Source organism: Hydractinia symbiolongicarpus, chromosome 9, assembly GCF_029227915.1.
Source record: "Hydractinia symbiolongicarpus strain clone_291-10 chromosome 9, HSymV2.1, whole genome shotgun sequence".
Lineage (NCBI taxonomy): Eukaryota > Metazoa > Cnidaria > Hydrozoa > Anthoathecata > Hydractiniidae > Hydractinia > Hydractinia symbiolongicarpus.
In genome coordinates this window covers 2,978,390-3,002,363 of record NC_079883.1, presented here as the reverse complement: position 1 = coordinate 3,002,363, position 23,974 = coordinate 2,978,390, and the positions used below count along the sequence as shown (strand labels likewise).

General features: G+C 31.0%; 1 protein-coding gene across 1 annotated transcript in view; it reads left to right on the top strand.

Annotated features, from left to right (window-relative positions):
• Positions 1 to 23,974, top strand: part of LOC130658046 (spatacsin-like) — a 28,659-nt gene that overhangs the window by 1,948 nt on the left and 2,737 nt on the right. The window contains exons 2-41 of the mRNA XM_057461069.1: positions 657 to 844; positions 936 to 1,187; positions 1,301 to 1,351; positions 2,422 to 2,637; positions 2,715 to 3,022; positions 4,001 to 4,151; positions 4,243 to 4,410; positions 4,524 to 4,858; positions 4,985 to 5,050; positions 5,128 to 5,241; positions 5,397 to 5,468; positions 5,813 to 5,934; positions 6,353 to 6,452; positions 6,828 to 6,948; positions 7,042 to 7,480; positions 7,689 to 7,777; positions 8,169 to 8,329; positions 9,843 to 9,995; positions 10,290 to 10,359; positions 10,735 to 10,897; positions 11,227 to 11,441; positions 11,686 to 11,779; positions 12,238 to 12,397; positions 12,478 to 12,642; positions 13,977 to 14,148; positions 15,307 to 15,458; positions 15,631 to 15,718; positions 15,875 to 15,907; positions 16,870 to 16,985; positions 17,291 to 17,579; positions 18,078 to 18,292; positions 18,765 to 18,902; positions 19,799 to 19,969; positions 20,537 to 20,722; positions 20,925 to 21,041; positions 21,209 to 21,508; positions 21,890 to 22,027; positions 22,755 to 22,812; positions 23,246 to 23,410; positions 23,557 to 23,807. Coding sequence (XP_057317052.1) covers positions 657 to 844; positions 936 to 1,187; positions 1,301 to 1,351; positions 2,422 to 2,637; positions 2,715 to 3,022; positions 4,001 to 4,151; positions 4,243 to 4,410; positions 4,524 to 4,858; positions 4,985 to 5,050; positions 5,128 to 5,241; positions 5,397 to 5,468; positions 5,813 to 5,934; positions 6,353 to 6,452; positions 6,828 to 6,948; positions 7,042 to 7,480; positions 7,689 to 7,777; positions 8,169 to 8,329; positions 9,843 to 9,995; positions 10,290 to 10,359; positions 10,735 to 10,897; positions 11,227 to 11,441; positions 11,686 to 11,779; positions 12,238 to 12,397; positions 12,478 to 12,642; positions 13,977 to 14,148; positions 15,307 to 15,458; positions 15,631 to 15,718; positions 15,875 to 15,907; positions 16,870 to 16,985; positions 17,291 to 17,579; positions 18,078 to 18,292; positions 18,765 to 18,902; positions 19,799 to 19,969; positions 20,537 to 20,722; positions 20,925 to 21,041; positions 21,209 to 21,508; positions 21,890 to 22,027; positions 22,755 to 22,812; positions 23,246 to 23,410; positions 23,557 to 23,807 — 6,562 coding nt within the window. The remainder of the gene's footprint in view (positions 1 to 656; positions 845 to 935; positions 1,188 to 1,300; positions 1,352 to 2,421; positions 2,638 to 2,714; positions 3,023 to 4,000; positions 4,152 to 4,242; positions 4,411 to 4,523; positions 4,859 to 4,984; positions 5,051 to 5,127; positions 5,242 to 5,396; positions 5,469 to 5,812; positions 5,935 to 6,352; positions 6,453 to 6,827; positions 6,949 to 7,041; positions 7,481 to 7,688; positions 7,778 to 8,168; positions 8,330 to 9,842; positions 9,996 to 10,289; positions 10,360 to 10,734; positions 10,898 to 11,226; positions 11,442 to 11,685; positions 11,780 to 12,237; positions 12,398 to 12,477; positions 12,643 to 13,976; positions 14,149 to 15,306; positions 15,459 to 15,630; positions 15,719 to 15,874; positions 15,908 to 16,869; positions 16,986 to 17,290; positions 17,580 to 18,077; positions 18,293 to 18,764; positions 18,903 to 19,798; positions 19,970 to 20,536; positions 20,723 to 20,924; positions 21,042 to 21,208; positions 21,509 to 21,889; positions 22,028 to 22,754; positions 22,813 to 23,245; positions 23,411 to 23,556; positions 23,808 to 23,974) is intronic.

Genomic DNA, 23,974 nt, shown 5'->3' with positions numbered 1-23,974 from the left:
TCAATGTATTTTCTACATTTTTAGTATTTTCTACCGTATAAATTTTTGCTTCAATCCAATACTGCTGGAATTAAAACCTGAAATTTTGTTTTGGATGTGTATTGGGGTTTATAAGGCAACATTTTGGGTTTCAGAACACCAAAGTTCCACTGAAACAAGTTAACCAAGCACCCTAAAGTAACTATCCTTCTGTCCCATTTACAAAAAATCTAGTAAGCTGTTTTAAATCGATTGATTTTACAACCCAGGCAGAACAGTAAAAATCTACTCTCAATAATATTTTAACTCTAAGTAACTTTTGTTAGAAGAAATCAATTGGAACAAATGTAGGCTTAGCAGCCTGTAGCATCTTTTTTCCTGTCAGTTACAACTGCCACTGCAAATGTATCCAGCTTAACAGTTTAATAAAATCGTCTGACCTTCTATTATTAAGTGTCCTTAACAAATTATATATATGTAGAAAAATTATAAGAATTATATATACTTGCCTTATTGCTAGCTACTGCTTTGTGGAAAAACAAAGACTGAAAATGTAGGTAAATTGTGGAAAGTAAATGCTATTAAAAATAGAAAATTCCATAAAAAAAATTGGTGCATGCATTTTACCAATCACTTTATAGAATACATTTTAAAATTTATGTTGTAAATATATTTAGCTTTATTTGGGAGCATTGTGATTGGAAATTTGAGAACAGTTTATCATATCCAACTGACACTCACTACCTTACTGCATTGGACCAAGAAAACAGTGTTACCATATTTGCTGTCAAAAGAAATAAAAGTTTCAAATATAGCACTTCTCTGCTAACATTGGTTGGACCTTCATTATTTATATCTGGAAATGGTATTTGTTTAGTTACTTTGTTTAAACAAATTCCATTGTAAAGTTACTTAATAAAATACAGAGGTATCAGTAGATTTTTACCTTTGTTTAGATATAACAGAAGTAAATGAAGTATCTTTAATTGCATCATTTTACAATGTTGATGGATCAAGACACCAGATCATCTGTCTTGTCAATAGATTATACCTTGTTGAACTAGTTATTCCAACCCAAAAAGAACCTCGTATTGGAACATCTATTTGCCTATGTGAACGAAAACAAAATATTGGAAGAAGAGATTCAATATGTTTGTATACGTTCAAAGAGAATTTAATCTTTTTTCTGTCTGAAGAAAGAATTCTTTGTATCTTTTCTTCTGTACATGTTGTTTGTTACTTCTGTATAATAGGTGATAACACCTTACTGTAAAGTATATACTATTTTTATTTTGATATTTTTCATTAACAAATTGTAAAGCTATTTATTCAACTATTAACTTCCAACTGTTGAGAAAGATCGATTTGTATGGTGAGTTTTTGTTACTTAATTGAACTTTTTGGTATTATTAAATGAAATGCAAATGTTGTGTTCTGATGCTGATGCTAAAAAAGGAGCTTTTTTCCTGTAAGAGAAAGTCAAAGACACACCCTGGCAAGTTAAATTATAATATTACCTTTCTTACTATTATTTTACTCATTAAATTACTACTTTGTACAGAATCTTAAAATATATCATAATGTTTTTGACTTGGCCTGGCATAACTTACTTAAGAATACCAAGCTCTTTTCACTTTTGTAGCTGGAAATAGTATATCTTATTTAATATCATTTAATGTCATAGTAAAAAAAATCCTTCAATTATTATATTACAGGGTTTATGTTGGAATTATTTTGACATTAGAAAAAGCAAGAAAGTGTATTCAGCAACTTCTTCTGGAAGCCTAATCCCAGTTTTATTTGCAACCACCACCCCTGTAGACAAGATACTTCAGTGCAGCTTGCTGTATTGTAAACCTTTTTCATCAGTGTCAGAAGCTATTCATGAAGAAATTCAGATTGAGTCTCTTTCCAGCCGTACGGATGAACAATTGAAAGTTCCTTACGCCCCACAAAGTGAAATAGTAGTGAATAGATTAGATAAAGAATCAGCTTTTTTTTAATTCAATTAGAATTTTGTTTGGTTTTTTATCTAGTTGTGTTTATTCTACCTGACGTTACAGTTGTGTTAAAAGAGCTTTGAACTAAAATGCAAAACTACACTTTGTCTCGGTTGGTGTAGAAATGACTGGTGTAACTAGGGTCAATGAGACAGTGCCATTCGGCCCCGAACCCTTTTGACAACTTATTTTACTTTCTTTAAAAATTGCTATTATGACCTCATCCGCAAAATTAAGTCCCTGTGAATGTTAAAATTTTGCGGATGAGCTTAACCACGAATTTTAATCCCCGCGAAAATTTATCCTTTTAAAGTAGGACTAATTTTTAAGGCTGGGTCAACCCACCTGTTTTCGAAACAAATGGGTTAATAACTTTATTTAAAAAACATTATAAAATAATGTTAAAGATAAATTAATATTTCATCAATTTACATTCAATTAGAGAAACTTCTTCTTTATGATGTTCAACATCTTGGAGTTTATGGAGGAGACAAGCCAACCCTCTGTATTGTTGATGATATCAATCAGCTGCACTTTATCAAAATTCTTAATTTGTGGCAGGAGCACAAAGCACCAGAAAAGAAATGGTCAAATTTTTGGAAGGATCACATTAAAGAAACTAAACGAAAATATAAACAAGAATATGGAAATGTTAATGGTCTGTGTTAATAATTTAATTATTTGTCTATTCTAATAATTTTTATTTATTACATTACTATTTCTTTGTTTTTATAGATAAACACACTGATCATTTGAAAATCACAATAGTTCCTCCTCAAGAATGGATGGAAACATACAATGTTTGTGAAATAAGCACAACTAAATCATCTATATCTTTAATATTCCAATCTAAAAATAAAACTGAATCAACAAAGAATTTTGTGAAGTATAATTATGCCACTAAGAAGTACTTTGTACGGGAAATCTCTGAAGATGTGTGTTTATGTATTAACGAAAATGAAGTGTATCCGTCATTGTTTATCTCAAGAAGTATAATATCACTTTATTTGTATGATATTACACAGGAGCAGCTTATTGATACAGTAAGTCGATTTTATAACTTCTATTACAGCTAAATTTACTAATGTTAAATTATTTTAATTTTTCACTAGGCAAGACCCAGCGTCACACGCCAGGTCATTTTGGTTTTTTTTATTATTTACACATAAGTAAACCACTTACCACTTAACACATATACAAATTGAAAAATACATTGAAAAATCAGTTAAACCATTGTGGTCATATTGCAATGATTAGGCATCCCTGGACCCATTTTGTAGGTATCAAAAAGCAATATGTTTAGTACAAAATCAGTGTAGTCACATTTAGCATTGAAATCACACATCTGAGATTTCTGTGGCTTGTTCTTCAGCTAGCTATATGTTTGCGACTATAATATAAAATTATGCCAGATAGTTGAACATAAAGTTATAAAATGTGCAGGATAATTTAAGAAAATAAAACGAAAGTACCTTTTTGGTCCCTAGCTACAGATAGTTAAAAACGTTTGCCAGTGAAGTGACATAAAAATTTGTAGCTACCCTTTTCAAAGCTGACCAATTCTTATCAATTATTAATTCTTATCAATATATAATTTGTTAGTCAAAATATTGTTTGTTAGAGATTTGTACGTGGCTAAAAATGATATAAAATATTCCCTTAAAATGTATAACATATTGAAAAACATAGAAACAAATATTTTACAAATACATGAAAGGTCAAAATGGCTACCGTTAAACAGACTATACCCGAAATTCAATTCTGTGCTTTTAATTTTGTGAGAATCAGAATGCACGGAATTGCATATTGGATATAGCTTAACATCACTGGGTTTTCAAAAAGCTGGACACTATGATTGTATGTGCAGTTATAATGGCGTTTGTCATTAAAAAAACCCGTGTTTTTAAAATTGGCTATAAACAGACGCATTGGACGCATTGTTTTTTTACCATTTTTAAACCTACTTTAATAAAAATGAAAATTGAATGAGAGAAATTATTACCAAAAAAATAACTTTCTAGATCATCCAATACAGTGATATAGCTCAAGCTGAAATCATTTGCAAAGCCAATGAGTGGAATCAATTTTCAATACCACTTCACACATTAGAAATTGGTCTTCAACACAGGCAACTGGATACCATTATGTTTTTCTTAAAAAGCAGAGAAAGGGGTATTGGAATATTTTATTGTTTTGCCACAACCCGATGTAAGTGTTCTACTAATGCTTCAAACGTTAAAAACATGTATTTATATCATTCTAGTCTTTACTCGTCATTGGAAAAATCTCACTGAAGTGCAGACATCTGCTGGTTCTGGTAGTTTTTCAAAATCCTTTAGCTCGCAGAAATCTTATTGTGAACAAGTTGATTCTGATGAAATGATAGAGGCTATTGAGATGCTTGTAAAAGCTGTGCATTCTAATTCAACAGGTAAGCAAGTGGCATTTTTTGTTTACGTTTTCAAAGCGAATTTTGGAGTTATATTTTTTATTGGGTAGGGAATTGAAAGGTTTTTCTACTAGTTAACATTCTCTTTGTTTTAGGAAAACACAAACAAAGTTTTTATGAAGGATTGCTCCAACTATCCCTAAAATACTTGAACAATCTACTTCAAGATGGTGTGGCAGCGATAAATATTAAAACCAGTACAGACCAAACCGATGAACATGTTGACTCTTACTCCCAATCTAAAAGTGTTTCAAGCGTACATAGCAATACAATATTTTCATTTCTTTTCGACATACCAGATGCTTTAAAGTATATAACACAAAAAATAATTGAACTAAGAGTTTATTTAAGAAAGTCGACGACAACTGTTATTCAAGCCAAAACTGACAATACTGATGTAACAGATGGAAGTAGTCTCAAGATGTCAGAAGTCAGTATTAAGTTTATACACACATGTTCTCTTTGTAAAAGTGTTTCTATTATGATTTTCTAATTTATAACATAATATTACATAATAAGCATTGACAAGTAGCAAATTCTTTAACCTTTTCCACAGGATATGATAGAACAGCATTTGACAAGTGGGAAAATTGGAGCACTACAAAAGCTCTTCTACTTGCAGGTCTGTGTTTTGCCGTATATCTTTAATGCTAGTTCTGTGTGTCGACTTTTTTTACTTTGTTGGAGTATTATTTTTAGACTGGTCCTACACTTGGTGACCTAACAAGTATTGCAGACTATGGTATGGCTATTGCGATGAAAAAGTTAAAGGCAAAACAAATTAAAGATGCTGAGAAGATATTGTTAAATTTGGTGAGCATTTGTGCTGTTACAAAACCAGAAACACAGTTCAATGTGTCAAAGCTGTAGAGTTTAATAATTTTTGAAAAAAATTATTGTTTAAAAAAATAACCAGTCTTTTTTTTATTTTTGTTCACCTGAAAATTATTTTTTTTTGTGTGTTTCAGGGTTTATTGCCAAATAAAGAATTGAAAATTATTTATGTGAAAACAGTGGATAGAAGTTTACGAACTTATTTGGTAAGAATATTATTAATTATGTAGCACAAAATATGTAGTGAAATATCTTAAAAATTCGAAAAACTATTAGTATAATGTAAGTTAGGTAGTTTTTTGGCCTAGGCCTATTCAGACATTAGGCCTATTCGGACATTTGTTTACTGATTTAAGTAGACAAATTGAGCATTCAAAGTTAGAGAAACGTGGTTTTAGGATGATCAAATAATGTCTTTTTAGGGTATTATATAGAGGATCTTTTCCTATAAGTTTTTACATTTTTGAAACATGTTACACTTTTTTACTGTATAATGAATAGAAAAACTTTGTAAATTACATGTTTTTATTTTCTGTATACTTCTATTCAGTTTGATGTGTTGCAACAAAAAGGTTTGATTGACAAAGAAGATCTTTTGGATTACGCATTTATAAAGGAGGTTGAAAAATTATACTCAAGTGATAATTTTCATCTGGCATCCCAGAAACACAGGTAAATTTCCTTAGTATAACGGAGATCTATTATGTTGACATGTTTATACATCGTCTGCGACAAGCAAAATTGATATGTTTCCATTAAAGTACCCAAAGAAGAGTCTCATTTGTTAACCTTTTAAAGCTATGTCACAATGTCAATGTACTAGAAGCATTTTTAAAATTAGTGACACCATTGCATTATTACACAATAAGTTTTCAGACTAGATACCTTTAAAAATGGTTTGAAATAATTGTCACATCCAAAACAAAAGAATGAGAAGAGAAACATAATTTTTATGATACTTATCTTAGCGGCAAACATCAAGAGACTGATTAATTGGATATCAATTTTTTGCTTAGCTTAAATTTTACATTTTTTTTTAAACAATACACTCTTGAGGTTTTTGACTTTTAATATTTTTCATCTTTTATAGGAATGTTTGGAGAACCAGACTAAGAATATCTATACCATCACCATTGGCAACTACCTTTAGTAATGTTGATTCTAATGGAGAAGTTAGTAAAGAAATAGAGGTTAAAGATTTATACCAGCCAAATTATTGTTGTGATAACCTGTGGACAGTGTTTTTTTATATGTAACCACATTCAAAATTAGAGTGTGAATATTTCTGTAAAGCAGCTGATTCCTGCTAGTCTTGTGTGCGATGTAATTGTAGAATGAATCACCTGCAAGTTAGAAAATTATGTCTCACAGTAACTGGCTGTCAAAAGTTATTAAAATTGAGAACTAATACAAATCCAATATGGTAAATAGTGAAATTCAAATTTTATTTTAAAATGTCCATAAATAAACTATTATAAGTATGGACACTTTTTTTGTTTTGAAAAACCCATTTTGCATTTTTATTGTCCCTGTAAATGCTTAAATATTCACTTTTTAAAATTCAGAACTTAGAAAAAGATTCCTGTTGTTGTTATTGTGAAGTGTCATTGCAATATGTGAAATCGTGGAGCGCTGAAGTTCGAAAGAAAATATTGTTAGATGGAATATTTCTTCAAGATGCAATAGGTTTGTGGTTCATATATAAAACAGTATTAAATCCAATATGTGGCTGGGAGAACTAGATGTTGTGTTTATATGCTAATATCCATTGTCTCATAGCTACTTTGTCAGTGTGCGATAACAGCCATTTATGGAATTATTTACAGTCCCACGACCAGATCATGACAATGAAGCTTTGGATTGAAACCCTGACAAGTTCAGAACTGACTTTGGGAAATCAAATATTTCCATACTTAAATGATGAATTGGGTATTGATTTTGAAACTGTCACGTCGTATTCTAAAGAATGTCTTTTGAATGAACTTGTAAAGCATGGTTTCTATCCAACCTGCTTGATGAATAACTTTCCAGAACTACTGCATTATTTCAGTCAAAATAATATTTTATTTAATAAAACCCACCCAATGTTGCATTATAAGCGTAAAATAACAGAAGATGAACGAGAGGAACTTATACATGACTTTAACAGAAAGTTTATTGATTATTGTCAAAAGAACGATTTAGCGTCATTGGCTTTTTATTTTATATCCCATTACAGGTATTGTTTTTATACATATAAGTTTGCCATTGCACTTCTCATTTGTCATTCAATCTTCCACCGTCAAAACTAAGAAGATTTTTTTTTCTGAAAGGTTGTATGCCTTTCCCAAATTAATTCCTGCACTGTTTCTCTCATCACTTTTTGTACAGTCTTCTACTGTTGCCACTAAGAAGTTCGTTTTCTCAATGATGTGTGTTTTTCGTAGATTAACTCCACAAAATTTCAAGCTGACAGACACAACAAAGTCTTGGTTATCAATGATGCTACATTTTTATGCAGCTTCTCAATCATCAGGTAAATAAGAGCTGAAGCTCTTTTAAGTATAACACCACCACATCACAGGGTGTGTGCCAGACCTTATTCAGCTCACCCAAGCTAGGTTCTATGCCAAACCAAAAGCTTTAAAAAAAATCAGGCCAGGTAACTTTAAAAACCTATAACATGTAGGCAAGAATTACAAATTTAAAATTCTTGAGTCATCATACTAACACAAACTTGGTACAAACATGGAACTAAAAAATGTAACACTGGAGTGTGGCAGCGATGGAGTGTGCCAGCACAGCTCTTTATCAGTCCATATGCTTTACTTCTGTATAGAAAAATCTTCATCACAGAAGTATATAAAGTATAAATCAAATCTGACATTTCAACTTTGAGTATAATTCAGAAAATTATTTTTTTTTAGATACAAATGTTTCCTCAACACAAGATGCATTATTGTACAATGGTTGTTTTTTGCATCAAGATATTTCTGATAAATCATTTTCTTTAAATAACATTGTTCAACATAAACAACCTATAACAGCTTTAGCCATAGCTCTTGTTTCGAATGTACCACTTAACATGGTTAGTAGCAGTATTTATCTGGAGATTCACAATTATGTACATTTTCAAAAGGGAAACTAAACCCTTAGAATTGTGCTAAAGAAATAATTACGAAAACGTTATTCTAAGCTTTTTTTTGGCTAAAAATAGACAATGATCTCAATTTTTTTATTCAGACAATAATCCGCTCTGAAAACAATTATTTTTATGTGCATTATATTTTAAACCAGTAGTCTGATGCCAGAGAAGTTTTGAAGATTGTTGAAGGCTTTACATTGCACTCATGATTTCCAGGCCAATTAATGTGGCAGCATCTAAAAAAACTTGATGTCTTACTCTGTGTGGGTAACTACGGCTTACCTGGCAAAATTTGGTCCAGTTAGAACCAACAGATTGCTGACATTGTTAAAAGCTCTTGAAACCTCTTGAAAGCTCTTGAAAGCTCTTGAAACCTCTTGAAACCTCTTGAAACCTTTTGAAAGCATGTAGGTCGATACACTATTTTGGTCAGCATTTAAAGCCTTGCACAATAAAATAGTTGTTGGACATAAGTCATCAATATTCTTTGGATTTATTATCTTTCAATTAGGTGTGGATATTTACACAGGAATTAAGGCTGTTCTTCCTGCCTGTGATTGTTAATTAAGACTATTAAAATTAAGAACCTTTTTAAGTAGACTTAAAAGTTGTGTTTAACTAGGATAAGTAATTTAGATATTCTTTAGACTTTGTTGTTAGAAGTCCACATAATTTTTTTGGAGGATAACTTACTGCTTACCTTGCTTTTTTGCAATCTTGAAAAATATAAATACAGTTTTTTTTCTCATAGTTGCTTAGCAACCTTTGACGTAAGTTATTTGTATAAGCAAATTTATCTTTTTTCACAACATCACATCTAACACATCAGACACTCAGTGTTCGTTTTGTCCAAGATAAGAGTTAATAAAATTGACATTTAAACCACATTTTCATGATATTTTATTTAACTAACGTTTAAAAAGTTGTAAGAGATTCTAGTAAAAGATTTTTTAGACTCAATTTCTCATTCACTGCACTGAAATAGACTAGTTGTAATATCCATTCAGCAGGAGGAATCAAAGAAAAAGGTTATTCAAGATACAAGTAAATAATGTATAGCATCATCTGAAAACAGATTTTTATGACATTGTCAACCAACTGGTACCACGAAGGCAGTTTTCACACCAATAATTGAGGCACTAGTATTTGACAAAAGAGTGTAATTGGAATGACCTCAATAATCATCAGTTGCATTCGCTTCATAGAAGAAAGTTTATTAATGTGTGTTGTCAAACTTATTTTTTTTCTTTGCCATATAAGCTTTGTCAATTAACACATGCCAAATATCACCTTTTATATATAGATTGCTATTTATAGGTACATATTTATTGTTTTTTACTAGTAGTGAGGTAGAGTTTTGTTGTTGTCATTATTTTTAAAATTAACCCAATCAAATGCTTTGCCTTTTTAAACATTTGTATTTATCATATTTTTTATATTATTCATTTAATTTTAGGTTATTGGAAATGATGAGAAAACAAGTCCATTTACTATTGAAAAGAATCTATTAGAACAACAGTTGAGGTTTTTTCCCAAATTACATACAGCTTTGTTTAATTCTTCACCAGAAGATGGAACTACTGATGTTTCCATGTACAGATTGCTTCATGTAAGAAATTAAGCATAACTTTGAAATTTATGAAATAAGTGCAGTCGGATTAACGTAGAATGCAAAGAAAAACATGCATTAATATTAAAAAATAAAATTAACATTTTGTGGTTATATGGGGAAAAAAATTTTTATTTTGCAGTCAATTTGGTGAATAAGCAGGTGCCACAACTGCATCTACGTTTGGTATCATACAAGATAAAGATTTCGTTGAGAATTATTGAAGATAAAGATTTAATTTACTGTCAATTGTTTATGGAAATATGTATTTTTCTGTCTCCTATATTGTTTTAGGACAATACTGAAGTTGATGTTTCTAGGTGGTTTGGTTGGCAATCATTAAACGAAGTTGCTGCCAAAGAAGGTATTTTCAATTATCCTTAATCTTTATCATCATCTGTCTGCAAGCTAGAGATGGTAGCTGAGTGCAGCAACAGGCTGATTCCTGTATATTTTTTAACAATCGAATTCCTGTTTATTTCATGAGATAACCACCACTAGCAATATTATTGTAAATGATGTAGTCATTAAACACTTAATATGCTTACTTAGTCATGCTTTTTCTTATTGTTGAATAATCTGAAAAATATATTCAGTTTCACTACATATATTTTAGATCGATATCTTCTTGACATAAATAAAGTCTTTGCAGGAATTAATCTGCTGACAGAAGATTATATTTAACCCTTTGTATTATTTAAGTGTGTGAAATTAGTTAAGTTGTTATTTTTATCTTTAGAAAATACATTGACAGAGTTTCCCCACTTTTCAAATCCTTTTCTTGTGAAACATTATGCTCAAGAAGTCAAATTGTCATATGATTATTATTTACAGCAAGGCCGGCCAATGTTTGCTTATCTAATTTATTTGAGAGAAAGCAAAAAAACTAGAAATATGTCCATGTAAGTAAATTGTTTTTTGTTTGTTAAAAAGTAGTTAAATCAGCAATTAAATATTAGGCGTGATTGTGAAATGATAATTTTACACTTTATATGACACTTTCTTCACCAAGCCACCCCTCTTCCCTTAAAAATACAACACATTAAGAAAAAATTGTCCACTAAAGTTTTCTGCTGAGTGTTTGTCACTGAAATGTTTGGTTCTTTATTTGAAGTATTTGTTACGTACATGTTTTAATGTAAACTTCATAGTGCATTTTCTCAAAACCATTTTTGTATGCCATATCTCATGAAGCTTGTTAAAATTTGAATAATTTTGTTACAATATTTAGTAATACAACTGCAGAAAATGTATACCAATTGGCAATACAGAACTTTTTGTCACATTCGGTCACATCTTCCTGTTCTCTGTTTATTGAATTAATTGATATGGATTGTGAGAAGATAAAGGTTGACACCAATGCTGCTGTATTGATCAGTAGAAATATAAATAAGAGAGTAACAACTGACAAGAAGTATTCTCCTGACGAGATAAAAAATTTACTAAGTAAGTTATCCAGGTATTTTTCCTAAAAAATTATTTTATAAGAAAAAAACAACAAAATTTATACCAACTCAAAGAGTTTTTTTTATTTAGGTAGTTTTAAATTAATCTTTGTAATTTCACTTCTGTGCAACCTGTGTTATCCGTGTTTTATCCATTGCTCACTCCTTCAAAATTAAACGTAATGAAACATCTGATATCCCCCGACTATATTTGATTATTCTAACCTCATGATGTTTATTTTTAGTTCAATCTTTTCTTCATGAAAAAAATTATCAACTTCTACTAAAACTATTAGAAGATTCAATTGATGTTGTTATTCATGAAAATAAAATAAACAGGTATTAGTTTGTCAAAAGTATAAGGGAAGGATTAAATGGGAAAGAAAACACTGCAAAAGAAAAGAATGCAGAATTCATGTTTGTGGATTTGCCTTTTTTTTCTAAAAAATGTTTGCAATCTTTTATTCTGCATTTTAACCTTATTCTTGACTTGTTTTAAATTTTTCTGTGATTTTAGCATAAAATTCATTTCAGATATAGAATAAGCAAAACAGCAGCTATTTGAGTATTGAGCTCACAATTTTAATTCTGCAATTTTAATAAAAATGTGCACCATTCACAATTTTTTGTTATGCATTTTGCACAACTGTTAACATCCTGTTTGCAGCTTTATTTTGGCAAATAATTCTTTCCTTAAGGTAATTCTTTGTGCGTTTTGGTGACTGCACACCTGAATCTTCTCACCAAGATCAGAGCAACCAAGAGAAACTAAGTTTTAAATTTAACAATGTATTTAGATTTTCCTATCAAGCTGTATGCCATTGGCAACTTGCTGTGCAATTTTGCAGAATGCATGACATTCCCATATCAACAAGATATACTGCCAGCTGCTGTCAAGAGGGAAACTGGTTGCAGTTTATTCTTTTTATACACTTTTATCAGATGCCTTCGGAACAGGTATGATTTTCACGCAGTTTATCTTAAGGTTTATTTTTATTTTCATCACAAAATTTACTATAAAATTTATTCACATGAAGGTCATACATGTGCTGGAGACGTTCATGAAGAACCAAATTTTGAAAGAACATATGATTGCTATCATAAAAAATTCAAAAGAGGTGAACATCATAAGCTATGATGAGAAAAAGAAAAGAAAGAAGTCTCGTGAATCTAAAACAAAAGAAACAAAAAATACTGAAAAGGTTTGTAGATTCCTTTCTTTTGATTCTTTTGAGACTTTGTCAGTTTAAAGTTTAAAACCTACAGTGCTTAGGAATTTTTGTAAGATTACTAATTAAGTGTAGCTGCAGATTTATGATCAGTTATGCAGCGTTTACACGATTCAACTAGTTGAAGCAACTTTGAGTTGAGTTTAACAAATTGAAATGTGTAAATACGAAGTTAAAAGCAAATTTCTCAAGTTGATACCTGCTTTGAAAAGCTGAGTAGTGCTTGACTTTTTCGACATGTTTCTCGGTAAATATAGCATGTTTATTAAAAAATAAAGAAATTAAAAGCTTTATGGCTGGGCTGCATGACGATGGTTGTGACAAAATGTAAAATGTATGTGAAAGTTTAGAATTGCTATTTTTGCATTATATTGTATTAACGAAACAGTGGCGGTATATCAGTAATCCTGAATTCATTTATTTTTTGTGACTGGGAGCAATTTAAAGGATTTTACAACTAAGTTGACAGGCTGTTTAAAGACTGTTTAACTGAAATACTGAAAAATATTTAAAGGAAAATTTAAAGAATTTTTTGAAAGGCTGTTTACACAATCTTATCTTTAAGTTGCAGTTTCCTAAAGTTGCAGCAATAATTATTATCACAATCATCATCACCATCATTATCATCATTCTCAGCTTATGTCCATTTTCCATGCTACCATAGCTTGGACGTGATATATTAATGACTTTCTTCCCAACAGATCTAGGATGTGATAGTTTTACACTCAAAAATTTTTGCATCTAGTCAGAGTGACTACTCCTCCTTAAATTCCTTAAATAACCTTAGAAAAAGAAAATCTTAAAAGTACTTAAATGTACTTAAAAAAATTGAAATTTTAACTATTCTCCTTAACTTCTCCTTATTTCTTATTTTTTCTGATCGTAACTTTTTTGGAAATGTGTTTATGGCTTGTTTATCACGAGTAAAATAAGACATATTTCTCTTTTACCTGATATCCTGTATTTTCTATCTTTTAGGGCATAATTTATCTGTATATTTGTATAATGTGTAGAATTTTCTTATTATAGAACATAGTATGTAACATTAAAGATAGAGAACTAAAATTGGTTTTCTCCTTAAATATCCTTATTTTTTATTCTTGTTCGCAGCAAAATATCCTTAAAAATGTCAATTTGTCTCCTTAATTCTCCTTATATTCCTTATGTTTGTTCTCATTTTAATAGTGGTCACCCTCCTAGTCCTTATTACCTCCTGACAAGTCTTTCTTGGACTATATTTGGACTTTTTCCCAGGGACTTTCTCCCAATTATTCTAATATATATAAATTAAATTATTGCCTTTTTAGGCTGCTCCTCGAGATGTCCGTGCTCAGTTTTATTCACGGCTTGGAGCAGTAACAACTAAAGAATCAGGAGATTATCAGCAGCCACTAACATCGACACCAACAAAAAAGGAGAAACCAAGTGAGAACGCAGCTCGGGAAGATATATCATCTTCTATCGGACCTTTTGTATCAGGTAGTTTTTTTATACCTGACAATTTTGAGCATAGTAAAAACATATCTTACATTCTTTTTGCTTACGTTAGCTGTGTGACTCTCTCACAAGATAATGCATGTTGTCAGGGGAAGGTCAAAAAATATCTCCAACATGATTGGCTAAGAGGAGAGAAATTTGCAGTGAAATGAGTAGTGAAAGAAAAAGCAACAAATTTGTAACAATGCGAATTTCAAATATAACTTCGAATGTTATCGAAACAAAACTTTTGAAAACAAAGCTCTCCTAAAATGTAAACAAAGATTTTCATGTTAATTCCGTCTGTGTGTATGTGACTTGCAAGTGTAATGTTATTGTCCACAATTTTCTATGATGGCTCCTTCTAAACATCTCTATAATAAAAATGTTTTGTATTTTATAAAACTAAATTTTCAAAACAAACAAAAGTTATTACGTAATTGTTATGGTAAATTACCTTTTATTGTTTGTTTCCTTCATCTTTTTTACATTTACTCAATTGTTGTCTATTTTATCAAAAAAAGGTTCTAAGTATTTCTACCTTTGATTAAAATTTACAACAATTTTTTAATAAAAAGTACATGAATTTTCTTATTTTGCTACATTTGGGAATCATGTTTTAAGATGTTTTGCACCAAAGATAAACTAATTACCACACAAAAGTGTCAATAATATGACATATATTTTTCTCGTTCTAATATTTGTTTTAATTTTATTAGAACCGGAATGCAAATACATGCCATGTTGTACTCTGTAATTTTCGAGAAATAGTATATTAATTCTGTGCCTGATATTAAGTTAATGATGCAGTGCATCAAAAAGGGTTTTTGCATATTTTGCTGATGTGCTACCATATTTTAACTTTTATTTTAACCTGTCAAGTTATGTAACAGAACAAAAGTTCTCAATGGTTAAGAAAAGCAAAAAGTTAACCCTTAACGTTAGTGAATGTGTATTATCTTCAATGTAGTAGTAGTATAAATATCAGTGTGTAAAACACATATGACTACTATACATTTGAAGATAAATCCATGGGACAATCCCAGTGTTGCTATGTTGTTTAAAAACAACCTGTAGAAATATCTGTTTAAAATGATTGTGTATATCAGTATTTAGTGGGATACCTTTTCTAACATACCTGAAATCCTATGCTCAATTTAGAATTGAAAGTTCCTGATATAAAGAAAATACCAGATAATATCATTGATATTGTTCTGGAGTGTGAAGAAAGTGATCAACCATCAGCCATGTTATTGTTGCATTCGCTTGTATTATACCAACCTTTACTTTCTGTGTTAGCTGCATGCTACGAAGTAAGTTCTGTTGTATTTGAATAAATGCAATCACACTTGTTTGTGGGCAAAAAAGATCAAAAACCAACATTAAATTAATAGCCAAAAATTATTTATCTTTTTTTGCCTTACTAAGTAATAAGTGTTTTTTTTTTATTTTTAACAGTATATACGTATAATATTTTACATTTAGGACTGCAACTACATTGCTTGTCTTTGCATTTGGTATATTTGTGGTGTAGATGATCAGCTGAAATTAATTACTGCACAAAAAATACTAGGTAAAATTGATGAAAGAAAATACTGTAGGTGGAGCCAAAAATTGAACTTTCGTAATGTTTAAATGTTTGTGTATAGATTTATTGTGAATCAGATACATAGTACTGTACAACCTATAAAATGTTTTCATCTTATTTAAAATTGCATTACTGTTGTAGGTGTTGAACTGCAGTTTCAAGACATTTCAATAGGTAAGGTACATTTGAAGATAACCACCAGCATGCATTTAGTTGTTAGTTGCATATTGTGGAATTTATATCTAGGTCATTAGGAGAAATAAATTTTGTTAAGAGGATCTAAACCTAGTCTATTTTTTTAAATAGGGACTTATTCTGGTTTGGGAGAAGTGTAAAAAAGAAGGCAACTTAAGTAAACATAGAATACAATGGGTTCTTTCTATTAGTTGAGTAGCTACAAGATGGGTTTTTTTAATTTGAATATGACAGCATTAGAAAAGATTACAAATTTTTAAATATACTGCAAATAATTGAGTAGGGATAATAATATCAATCTTGATGGGTTGTGAGTTTGTCTCATCCAAAATGTTCATGTGACATTTGTTGCATATTTATACACTAAGTTTGTATTTATTTGTCTATTTTCCAAAGTGAATAGAATAATTATTTTCATTCAATTTGGCACGACCATGTTTATTTTGAGTTAATTAATTTTCGCGATTATGTCATGCCGATTATTTTTTTGTGAATGATTTTAAGGTTATTTATTTTTACAAATCTTTTTCGCAATTTAAAAAGTTAATTTACTTTAGGTCTATTTGGTGAGATAAGATAGCTTTTAATTGAACTTGATCATTGCAGAGGCTGGCCAATATTTTTACTAATTTCAGAGAAAGAGAATTTACCAAAAAAAACTAGTTTGTTCGCGAAGTTGATTTTAGTGAAAAAGTCATTTTATGTTTGCGTATTGACTTTTCTGAGAATTCTGAGTACAAAAAATTTTCGCGAAAATTAAATAAATTCGTAAAAAATTAATCAACTTAGGTAAAAAAAAAAGAAGTTCTAAATGTAGCGCCCTAAAAAGTGGGATTAACATAAACTCCCACATGGAGGTGTTTTCACTTTGGACAACTACGTGTGCTTATTATAAAATGTGTGATAAATATTGAATGTGTGTATTACGCACTATTTTCCAGGTCTGCAAAATCACATTTGGGTACAAGAAGATTTATTAGTAATTGTAAAATGTCTTCTGAATGAAGGTGTCAAATATTGCAAACTGGTATCACAAGGCTTTATCATATTTAAACAGGTAACCATGTTATTGTTACTTCAGCTGCAAGACTCTTATTGATTCATGCTAATTTTCTGGCATTAATGTCATTAATGTCTTAAATGTCATTAGGGAAATCACAAAACAGACGATGCATATATAACTCATTCACAGATTCCTTATTACAACAATCTAGGACAGTGATTGTAATAGATACACTGTACTAACAATGAATATATTTTGACTATCCAGATAATAGGGACGAAAACAGGTCTTTTTTTAATCAGTCTAAATCTATTTAAAGTTTATTTTGATGATATATATTTGATATGTTTGACATGTAGAACGATATATTAAAGTATGTGTTGCAGTTTATCGAATCGTTTTTATACAATGAAGATTCTTCCCAAATATTGAAACTGTTGGAGCGATTTCAAACGGAATACGAGACACACAGAAATAAGAAAGTGATTGGTAAACAATTTTCAACTGATGAAGAACTTCACTATTGCGAAATATTTTCCTACAACTGTTTGATGTTGTTACTGGAAACATGCTCGTCACAATATCATGTTTTAAAACTTGTTGGAGCATTAGCTGATTCCAAATATGGTCATATGTTTTCCATAAAAGGTAATGGAATTAATTTACTAGACCAGTATTGAGATGTTTCCATTTTCATGTGTTTACACATAACACACAGAAGTTATACAAAGTTTATCCTTTATGTCGAGGCTCATCTTTTTAAAATTTAGCAATTACAAGCAATAGCAATTCAAAGTCGTTGTTTGTAAGGAAGTAGCATTTTGTGTCTGTGCAAACATTCTTTCCAAGTGAGTAAGAACATCGAAGTAATGCCTAGATATTCAGCATCACAAAAGAAATACAAAAAAAAATTGTCCTCTGCGCTGGGACAACTTTAGTTTTTGTGTCAAAAAAGGAGAAAAGGAATTTGTAATGGTTTTTAAAAACAATTTTTAATAAGGTTTTTGTGTTGCCACTTACAGTCAATGATTATTTGCTTGTGTGTTAAACGTCGGTACCAGGTGTAACATTGTGCAGAGGATTACATCCTTGCAAACATCATTGCCAATTTGCATGTTTTTTCTAAAAGGTATATGTTTTTTTTAGTACCTGATTTTGACTTAGTAAAAAAGACAGCTGTGATAACTTACAAGACGAATCTTAAATGCAGCTTACAAAAACTTTGTTTTGTTGACAAAGAAAGGTGGAAGAGAGAAATTCAACACCTGTTTCAACTGTTACTCGATGGTGGCCATTTTACTGAAGCATACGATTTTGCGAATCTGCATGGCTTGTCAAACAATGAAATTATACTACAAAAGGTAGATATGGGGTATTTGTTAAGTACAGTCGTTCACAGGGTGAAGGGAGAGAGGGTCGTGTAAGAATGAACAAAAATTAAAAAAAGGGATGGGTTGTATTTTTTTTCCTACATTTGCTTTAATAATGATATCTACTTCAGTGAACGTACTTTATTAATGCTCTCTATTGTTGTGGACACCTTTTTGTCTATATTTTTTTCTACATGCCTACTTCCTATTTTATTCTTATTAGCATTTTTTTATTAACGGTACAGTATAAAATTTTGCCATCCAAATTTCAAGTATATACAACTTTCACAAATTTGCAACAATTAATTTTGTGAAAATTTCTGCTTTGAAAGATATTTGCCCTTTTTGTGGTTGTTGTCTCTTTTTTTGTTTTGTTTGCACTGACACGTAGTCTAATGTCTCACAGTTCAGAAAGTTTTGGTCTACTTCCTCTTATATGCAAATGTGTTTTTTTATTATCCAGGCTAAATATGAACTGGAAAATATCAAGAAAACAGACGGATGGTGCAATGTAGAAGTAAGGTTTACCTTTTGGAGAGAACTTAATGCACAGTTTGTCAAAAACACATGCAATAATATTGTGGCTGGTTCCTTTTTTCAGGTAGGTGTTGACAGATGTTAATTTTTTTTAGTCACTGTAATACATTTTGACCCTTTAGACTGGACTCTTATTCAAAACGTGATACTAAATTATACTGGTTGTTGTAAAAAGTTTTTTAACTATTTGAAAATGCACCATACCAAACAAAAGGGGATTGAAAGGCGATTTTTATAACATCCAAACAAAATTTAAAAAATTGGCTTACCTAAAACAAAACCAATGATTCCAACTTGTTTTATGAAGTTACAAAAGTTACAAATCAAACGATCTTGTATTCCAAAATTATTAAAATCAAACATAAAGATCTTTCTTTCTTGGTGCCTTGGGAATAAATTGTGTGCCTCACAAACACTTCTGTTTCTGTTTAAAACACAAAATTGAGTCATTTACAATCACAAAAATTTTAAATAGATAGTGGCTGGTGATGGTGAATAAAAACTTCAACTTTTTTGTTGTTTATAATTTTCAGATCAGATTTAGACAAATAATAACCAGGTACTAAACGGTTTTGATGGTTTGCTGTAAAATACTGAGCTTTGGTCAAACAGCACAGCCCTGCCAGGTTGCTCTGTACTATTGACTTTAGACTTATTACATTTTTTTAATGAGCAACTAAGGTTTCGCCTAGCAGTCAAAGTTGCTTTTCTTTTTTGATAACTTATGTAGCATTTATGTTACTCACGTTGGGACATTCTTTTTATTACACCATCGTTCACTCCTTTTCCAGTCAGTAAAAGTTTAATAAAAATTTAATATCCCAGCATTAGTTGCTTATATGGTTGGTTGCTTTTAAAAAATGTAATTCACATAACATTCGTGTCTTTGAAAACTCTTTTTATGGATTCCGTTATGAGTAAGCTTATTAAGGCATATTTTGTATCGATTTTTTCTTGCAGGAACAAGCATTATTCGAACCTTCAGAATACTCATATGAAGAACGAGCTTCGTTATGTTTACTCGCAATAAAATGGTACAACATTGAAAAGACAGAGGAGACATTAGAAATCAGAAGTCAGCTTGAAAAAAAAGTTTGGCTTTTTAAAATTAAAGCTCAAGTCAATAATAATGTAAGACATTAATTTTCTGTTCATCTGATGTGTCGTGTTTTTCTGGGAAGAATGTTACCTGAATGTAAACCTCCAAATACTTTTTGACCCAATATATCTATTTAGTCCACTGCTACCAGCTATCCAGTATATAGGTCAATTGACAAGAAAAAAAAAATTTGATGCTTAAATAGACATATTTATTTTAATTGTTCTACGTATTATTATATTTCTGAAATGGATGTTATTGTTCACCGTGTATAATACCATCCGTGTATACGTCTATCACCAGTATATCCACTCACCACCGGTGTATACGCCATCACTCCTGTATACGCCATCACTCCTGTATACGCCATCACTCCTGTATACGCCTGTCACCTGTGCACACGCCCATCACGCGTGGATAAGCACACCATAAAAGGTTTACTTGTATTGGGTTTGGGCTTGGGTTTGTATTTTGACCTTTATGATATTAAAACTGGTACAGAAATGTTGAGTATTATCACGTTACTGTTTAGATGATAAAAGGTTCAAAACATGCAATACGCGTTACACGTAGTTAGACATCAATTTTTATTGTTTCAGACTGAAGACAAAAAATTTAACATGTCATCATTTCCTGTCAATGTTGGAGACACTTCAATGTTTTCTGATGACAAGAGACCTTACATTGATATTTCTGAAGAATCTAAGTTGAATGAATTATTACAAAATGATGAAGTGTCTAAATCTTTCCAGAAGAATCAAATATCTTTGTTGGGTAATGAAAAGGTATCTTGTAATTTTTTTAATTTATCTTCCTATTCGTAGTTTTTTTGGCAGCTATGGATGGTCAAATTCCGAAATTTTAATAGTAGGAGAGAGGGGGGCTCGAACTTTTTTGGAAAGTATTAAAGTGCGTCCCTTAGTCCATGTTATTGTTCTTAGCTGCCACGTTGCTGTTTTTAGAACTTTTATATCTTGTTGAACATAGGAGGAGATAGCATATAAACAATTTCTTGGAAAGCTTCTTGATGAGAATCAAATAACTGAAGCAAGAAGAGTGGCTGCATATTTTAACCGTGGATCTAGGGACCTTGAAATAGTCTTAGTAAGTCCACTATACTCTTTCTGTATTTCTTTGTTATTCATAAATTGTCTTAACCTAACATATTTGCTGGTAAATCACGCGGGGGATTTAACCTGGACACTTAGTAAATTTGAATTTATATTGGAAGGAGTAAAGTTATCCAACTTATCAATAATTACTACTTTTAGACTTCCATTTTATTGGCTCAAGGAAAACAACACGTGGAAGGTCTTAGTGAGGATTTGAAAGAGATACTAGCTGAAACCACGAGTCATCACATTTCAATTTCTGGGATATTAGAGCGAAGTGGTAGCTTCAGTCGTCCTGGAAGTTTGAGCAGTCATCCTATGAGTCACAATACTAGTAATTGTATGCTGGATTTTGTTTTCATTGAGGAGGTACAGAACGCATTGGAAAAGTTGACACTACGTGTAAACCATGGCAAGCGATGTTGTCAACAAGTGTTAGTCTCGTTTAAGATTGCACAGGTGAGGCATTAACTCTTGCAGAATTTATGTCAACAAGTGTTTTTTACTTTTTATATTTTCTTTGGAAATTGAGTCACGAAATAAAAAAAGCTAGAAAATACAACTGGTAATTTCTCACCGATTTTATACCAACAACATTACACCTAAAATCCTTCAAATTGTTGAGCTTGTTTTTAGGTTTTGAATGCAACTTTTTCCTAATTTAGCGCAGTTTGAATAGTTAATAATCTCAAAATTTGTGTAGATTCTTCTTTCAATTCTTTAGAAGGGTTTTAATTAATTCAATTTTGCAAAGTTTAATTAAGTAAATTGGAACCTATATTGTAGCTGACCAAGAACTCCACGTAGAGGATTGTCAAAGCTCACGTTTTTTTTATTTAGATCTTATCACTTTCCTATGAAGAAATTGTGACTGATGACCATTTCTTTACGTTAAGAAGGCTGCTGGATAGCTCTGTTGATCAAAGAAAACAACTTGCTAAGCAGTTCATCAAAACTTTTGAACTTTCTCCTGATGAGGTAAGCAAGTTATATAAACTAAAAATATTTATATAAAGATCATCTAATTCTCATATATTTTAAGAAAGTTTCTTCAAAAACCTCTCCATTATTCGCTAGGAGTAGCATTATTTAAAATTTTCCCTAAATTCCCTAAAATTTGGTTATTCGAAAAACATTTCAAAACTTGCTTGCTTATGAATTGGTGAGTAAGAAGTGTATTTTATGTTACATTGTCGGTGAAATATTAAATGTGGGTTTAAAACTGGATTTGCTTACTTCATTAAGAAGTTTCGTTGGTGTAAGTGACATAAAAATGTGCTTAAATCCTATAATATGGTTTGGGCGAGAATATAAAAATCGTCCCGAGTGAGGTTTTTGCATTGCACTACGTGTTGGCTGGCATCTGCAAATTTACATAATTTTTTCTCAATAATGTATCATGATCTCTTTAAAAACAGTTCAAAGTTCTTCTGAAAGACCTCGGTTCTTTTTAATGTTGACTCCACGAAAAAACTATCGTTCTTGCGAAGAGAATTGTGCGGAGAAAATTTTATATTTTTTAAACTGAAACACTCTTCCATCCCACCCTTAATAAATTGGTTGTCTGCTACGGATGTATATAAAGCTATTTATAAATTGCACAAATCATGTCAAAGTTTTGAATCACCATTATGGTAGCTACTTATAATTATTAAATATAAACTTTACATTGTTCCCTATATCTGCATCTTCTATATCTTTCCAGGTTGGTAATTTTATTGGTGAGACGATGATCAATTGGATAAAACTCGCTTGCGGAGAAGGTAGTTTAAATATATGTCTTTAAATCAATATGGAAGTCCTAAATTTTTTTAATTTTTATTAGTAGGAGGTGCGGGTTTTTTTTAAAGAAAAAAAAAATAATTCCCAAATCGTTGCCTTTAATGGATTCCCTATACAGTTCCTTAGATATCAAAAAACCTTCCTTAGATATCAAAAAAATTGATAAATATATAAAATAAGTCAAGCAATAATAATATTCAAGTATCGTTTTCTATTTCCAATGTCAAGTCGTTTGTTGTTGTTGTTTTTATTAATATTTTGGGCCTGTAACGTAGCATTTATGACGAATAGAGAAGGTGTTGTAAAAATGTAAAGAAAATGTTGCTAATATTATTCTTAAAGCCTTTCCGGTGATTGCCATCGTAGAGGCGCGTTAAGTAACCAAAGTGCGATGTCTGGTCTTTTCTTTTTTAGATTTGACAGCATCCAGCACTTCATCTCTTGTAGCGACACCATCTTATGAAGATATTATATCCTTGGCTCAGCTTACAGAAAACACATCTCATATCGGAAACGATATCTTGCAAGAAGCTATTAAACTATCCAAGCTAACACAAACTGATGGTCGAACGAGCTCCAGTGAGTTGTATTTTTTGTTAAAGTGCACATCCTCGTCCTTGTGTGTTAACCATGATTACTCACGTGAAAATGGGTAGAGCAATAGAGCAGCTCTACATACTTGCCTCGCCTTCCTAATAAGTTACTTACTCTTCCTTTATTTGCAGATCTGACTTACGAAGTTGAATTACTTATTTACTCTCACTACTGTTTCACAATCGCGTGTGATATGGAGGGTATAGCTGGCGTGCTACGCGCAGCACGTTACTGTACGAAGGCGCTTGCTAAAATGAAACAACACAACTTGATGGTGCGTTTATTGACTGGCATTGGACGGTTTCGAGAGATGTTTTACGTGATTGAAACTTTGTATAATCAACACCATTTTGAGATTTTATGCAGGAGGGGTATGGCGAAAGTAAGTTTGTTTATTACTGTCGTATCTAGTAATCATTTGTCGTAACATGTTGTAATACGTTGTCGTAACACATTGTCGTAAAATATAGTCGTAACGTCATAATGCGTTGTCGTAACATGTTGTCGTAACAGTTCGTATTACCTTTTTTGTACCATGGCTGTTGATGT